This window comes from Gavialis gangeticus, unplaced genomic scaffold (assembly GCF_001723915.1).
Source record: "Gavialis gangeticus isolate Ggan-Ray unplaced genomic scaffold, GavGan_comp1, whole genome shotgun sequence".
Taxonomy (NCBI): Eukaryota; Metazoa; Chordata; order Crocodylia; family Gavialidae; genus Gavialis; species Gavialis gangeticus.
In genome coordinates, this window is record NW_017729020.1 from 5,501,547 (window position 1) to 5,506,284 (window position 4,738).

Below are 4,738 nucleotides of genomic sequence, written 5' to 3' on the forward strand. Positions count from 1 at the left end.
AAACATCACTGGAGTGATCAGAGGTAAAAGAGTTAACACAGCCATCACTGGGCTTTGGAGTTAGCATTTAAACGTCAGAAACCTCTGGGTTCAGTCAATGCATCCAGAGTCAACTCCATCATTATGATTCAGAGTGAACAAGAAGCTGAAGGGGCAGTGGGTCAGCACAGCCATTGCTGGGCACAAGAGTTAACATGATGGTCATTAGGTCCCAGGATTCAGAAGTCAGGGGATGCAGACACTTCCCACCACGGATCCAGCCAGCACCAGGAGCTGTTTGGGGGCTGGAAGCGCTGCTACTTACTGCCACAACTGGGGTCTTTGGGCTCCAGCTGGGGCAATTCTTCAGCCACTGCCCCAACCCAGCCTTGATACCTCCCCCTCCACAGGCCCTGCCCATCCCCCTGCCACTCTGCTGGATGTGTCGCTCCTTCGTGGGCCGGATCGAATCCACCATTCCCAAGGTACTGCCTACAGGAGTGGGGGAGGCAGTATTCAGGGGTTGACGGCTGTCACAAGCTGGCTTGGGCTGTTGCCTCTGTCCAAGCTCTGCCATTCAATGGGAACAAGGCTGGGCACTGTTGTCATTAGGATCCAGAGTCAACACCCCGCACAGAAATGGGTAGAGGCAGCTGGCGGGGCTAGCTCCTGACTGTTCCCCTCCTGCCCCTCCAGGAGGGTATTGCCAAGGCCATGTCTGGGCTGTGCCACCTGCTGCCAGGCGCAGTAGCTGGGACCTGCCAGTGCCTGGCTGAGAAGTACACGGTGATTGCGCTGGAGGCAGCACTGGGCCAGCTTGGGCCCCACCTGCTCTGCAGGATGCTGCTCATGTGCGCAGCCGAGGATGGCTATGGCCCTGGTGAGCTCAGGCTGTGGGTAGGGGCCACAGATGGGAGGGTGAAGGGTGTGGGGGACTGCACAGGATCGGGCCCCTCTGGTTCTCTTGGAGGGGGGTGCTGGGGCCCTGGACTCCTGGATTCTTGCAGGGGTGCCTGGGGGACCAAGAGCAGAGGGGTGGGGGTGAGATGCTGTTTCTCTGGGGGTGTGGTCTTGGGAAGTCAGAAGAGGGAGGGGCTGTGGGACTGGGCCCCTGGAAGCCTGGCTTCCTTGAGGGGGAGCAGGGACACCCGGATGCCTGGGTTCTCTAGGGGGTCTGGCAGGGTTGGAAGAAGGCAAGCTGTGAGCTCCAATGCCTGGGTTCTCTGGGGGGAGGGGCCCCTCTGAGTCGAGGGGTGTCTAGGATCAGGCCTGGCCACATTTGGGGCTGTACAGCACTGCCTGCCCTGGGAAGTGGGGGCTGGGCATGGTGGGGGGGGGCACTAACCCTCTGCATACCACACAGAGGCAGAAGCTGGAGGGCAGGCAGGGCACTGCAGGGTCTGCCTAGCGCTGGCAGGTACAGGAAGCAACAGCTCTGGGCCGGGGGCTGAGGCAGCACTACTGAGAGCTTGCGCCAGCGCCCACCTGGGCTGGGAGCAGGTGAGTGCTAGGTACCCAAAGCCCTAGGGGTGGGGGGGAGGTCTGTGTGTGCCCAGGCACTGACCTCCCCCTCCTTCATGCCCCCCCCCGCCTGCCAGTGTATGGACTTCATCTACCAGCATCAGCCTCGCCTGCCCCTGCTGTGGGGGAGGCACCAGGATGCCCTTGCTGCCTGCCAGGTAAGGGAGGTGCCCAAGAGGGTTGGTTAGATCCTGCCCTGCAGCTTGGCACTGGCCCTAGCCGAAGGCTAGAAGCCCTGCCCCAGCACTGGGGGCAGTCACTGCCCAGGCCTGGACAGGCTAACAGGAACCTGTGCCTGCAGGATCTGGGGGCATGTGAGGCCAAGAGTGCCTCAGATCTCAAGCGCTGCAGCCTGGGCCCCATCTACTGGTGCTCCAGCATGGAGGCAGCTAAGGAGTGTGGCGTGAGTATTGTTCTGGAGGGCACTGATTGGGCCCCTCAGGGTACACGGGTCCCTGCCTGACCCTCAGGGCCTGCCCTGAACCACGTGGGTGGTAGTGACTCTGTCACCTCCATCCCAGCTGGGGGCTTCCAAGTAGCCCAGGGCACACAATGACCCCCACAATTCTCTTCCAGGCTTTGAAGCACTGCCAGGACCACGTATGGGGGTAGCAGTACCCCCCCCAGCAACGAGATGCCCCTGCAGCCCGACCTTTGCACCCCCCAGGAATCCAAGCTGCCCCACAAGCACAGCTGGGCCCAGGCCCGTGCTCCTCCTCTGGAAACAGCCGTTACAATAAACCCCGCTGCTTTGCCAGGTGACTTAGAAGTGTTGCATTTCACCTAGGGGCAGGGGGACCTGAAGCCCCTCCTGGGACTCAGAGGCTCCCTTCTCCCCTCATCCAAGGAGACCCCAGCCAGCTGCCCCTGGTACGAAAGAACAGGGGTAAGGCGCTTGTTGCAGGGGGGGGGGGATGACGCAAAGCTTTAACTACCTCCCCCCCCAGCTGGGCCAGGAGAGGGAGGGGAGTTACTGATACTCCTGAGGGCATTGTGTGCCCAGTATGACCAGTCTGGCACTGGGAGGGGGTGGGCAGCCCTGTGGATGCCTCCCAGCCGAGGCCAGCTGTGGGGGGCACCACAGGGGCAGGAAGGAGACCGAAGAGACACAATAAAAAAAAAAAACCCTTTTAAAGTCCTTGGTGCAGGCAGAAAAGTCCCTGGGCAGAGTCTGGCACCTCCTGAGGGGGCCAGTGTCTGGCTGGCAATGAGGGGTGCAGCAGGGGGGAAGAGAGGTACCCCCACCCCCCGTACCCAGCTGGAGATGTCAGCAGTCCATGCCAGTGATGTACGTTGCTCACGCACCCTGCTGGATGGTCTCCTCATCCTCTCGCCTCTTCCAGATCTGGGGGAGGGTAGAAAAAGCCAGGCACTGAGGTTCTGCTTCCATGCCTCAGTTTCCCCAGTTAGCCTCCCACTGCCCAAGATGGGGATGTGGGAGGGTTATAAAGGGAACCATTCAGTGTCCTGCCATCCTGTCTCAGCTGGCCTGAAAGCGGATTCCCTGCCTGCAACCTGGATTGTGGCAATCTGGGCGTGGGGGGGACCACCACAACACACTCATTGCCCCACGTCCAGGCCCAATTCACAGCCAGTCCCACAGCCTTTCACAAGGGGCCAAGAGCAGCAGCACTACCCACCCCACCCCCCAATGCCCCACTCACCTGGATGTAGGCTTCAGAGAGTGTGATCATCTGGGGCAGGATGTCAGTCACCTGGAGGTCCTGCAGCTCATACCACTTGCCTGTGCCCTGCCAAGGTGACACCGAGGGGTGAGGGGGTGGCTTGGGCATGGCAGATCTGAGATCCAGGTCAGGGGTTGCACAGGAGACACCAGACCTGGGCAGTAATGGGGGCACAGGTGACCTCAGACTGGACAAGGAAGCACCAGAGACCCTCAGGTCTGTGCAGAGGGTGGCCATGGGAGCTTCCCAGGCCCAGGCAGTTGGGGGCATGGGAGATCCCAGATCTGGGCAGTGGGGGGTAGGGCAGGACAGAAGACCCCAGATCTAGGGGGAGCACAGGAGACCCCAGATCTAGGCAGCGAGGGGGCACGAAAGACCCAAGACCTGGGCAATTGGGGGCACAGAGGACCTAACAGTCACTCACGTGATGCAGCACATGGATGCGGTAGGAGCCCTCGCTGGGCTTTCCATCATGGACAATGTTGGCGATGAGGTCGTATGTGGTGTGTGTGTGTGTGGCCTGGACCTCCTCTGAAAGGTACTCGCGGAGGTCCACGTTCCTGTGGGGGGAGGGGGGCAGGGGAGCATCAGTGGATCCATACCACCCCCCTACCATCCCATGCCTGCCCAGGGCATTGCCATGGAGCTGGCCTGGTCCCAGGGTGAAGCTCCCAGCAACTGAGGAAGAACAGGACCTGCTTAATGCACAAACTAAGGCAAGCTCAACCAGTCATACAGCTGTGAACCCGGGGAAGGGTGCTGTTGGATACCCTACCCCACAACACCACCCTCCTGTAGCAGACAGGGCTGGCAGATGGTGGAGAGAGGCTTGTGGAATCTCTGCTGCCCTGGAATATTAGCTGGGGGGCATCACTGCAAGCAAATCCAGCCCCTGAGACCCAGGTACTGAACAGGGGGACATAGGAGACCCCAGGCAGGAGGGTACAAGCAATTCCACACCCATGCAGTGGTGGGGGGTGCACAGGATACCCTAGACCCAGGCAGGGGGTACAGAAGGTGGGGGGCCCATGGGAGACCCCAGCCCCGAGAGAGTGTGCCTCAAGGCTTAGTGCCATCCAGCCCTTCACCTCTGCCCCCCAACCCTAGCGGGAACCCACGTGATGGGGAAGTTGACGATGGTGGGGTTCTTCTCCACAAAGAAGTTGTTCTTGGTGAAGCGCTTGATGCAGAAAATGAGGTAGGGTGGCAGTCGGGTCAGCTGGAACCGCTTCAAGAAGTTCTCCTTGTATGTCTTGTACTCCTGGAACACGCACAAGCAGGCACATGTGAACCTCAGTGATGGGGCCGAGAGCAGAGGCCAAAGACCTGGTATCTTGCTAGGGTAGCAGCTGAGCCTGGCAACAGCTCCCTGGGACCCTCTGTTAACAACCTTCCCTGCCCTGGGCTCCCTGCCCCATTGGTTTCTCTTCTCTCTACTCCCTGCCCTGTATTCCCTGCCTCATCCATTACTTTGATCCCTGCCAGGGGCAGGGTACCTATGCCACAGGTTAGCCATCCCCTGCTTTAACCAACCCACCTCCCTACCCCCACAC

The 4,738-nt window shown here is 60.4% G+C and overlaps 2 protein-coding genes across 2 annotated transcripts in view; one reads left to right on the forward strand and one right to left on the reverse strand.

Annotated features, from left to right (window-relative positions):
• SFTPB (surfactant protein B) overlaps positions 1-2,362 on the forward strand; it is an 8,725-nt gene extending 6,363 nt beyond the window's left edge. The window contains exons 5-10 of the mRNA XM_019514518.1: positions 390-464; positions 676-859; positions 1,343-1,479; positions 1,578-1,658; positions 1,802-1,903; positions 2,077-2,362. Coding sequence (XP_019370063.1) covers positions 390-464; positions 676-859; positions 1,343-1,479; positions 1,578-1,658; positions 1,802-1,903; positions 2,077-2,112 — 615 coding nt within the window. The 3' untranslated portion in view covers positions 2,113-2,362. The remainder of the gene's footprint in view (positions 1-389; positions 465-675; positions 860-1,342; positions 1,480-1,577; positions 1,659-1,801; positions 1,904-2,076) is intronic.
• A 253-nt stretch (positions 2,363-2,615) lies between these two features.
• The window catches only part of USP39 (ubiquitin specific peptidase 39), a gene marked incomplete at its 5' end in the record, with an annotated part of 27,237 nt that continues 25,114 nt past the window's right edge, over positions 2,616-4,738 (reverse strand). Inside the window, 4 exons of the mRNA XM_019514400.1 lie at positions 2,616-2,845; positions 3,165-3,251; positions 3,610-3,745; positions 4,304-4,446. Of these exons, the coding sequence (XP_019369945.1) occupies positions 2,798-2,845; positions 3,165-3,251; positions 3,610-3,745; positions 4,304-4,446 (414 nt within the window). The remainder of the gene's footprint in view (positions 2,846-3,164; positions 3,252-3,609; positions 3,746-4,303; positions 4,447-4,738) is intronic.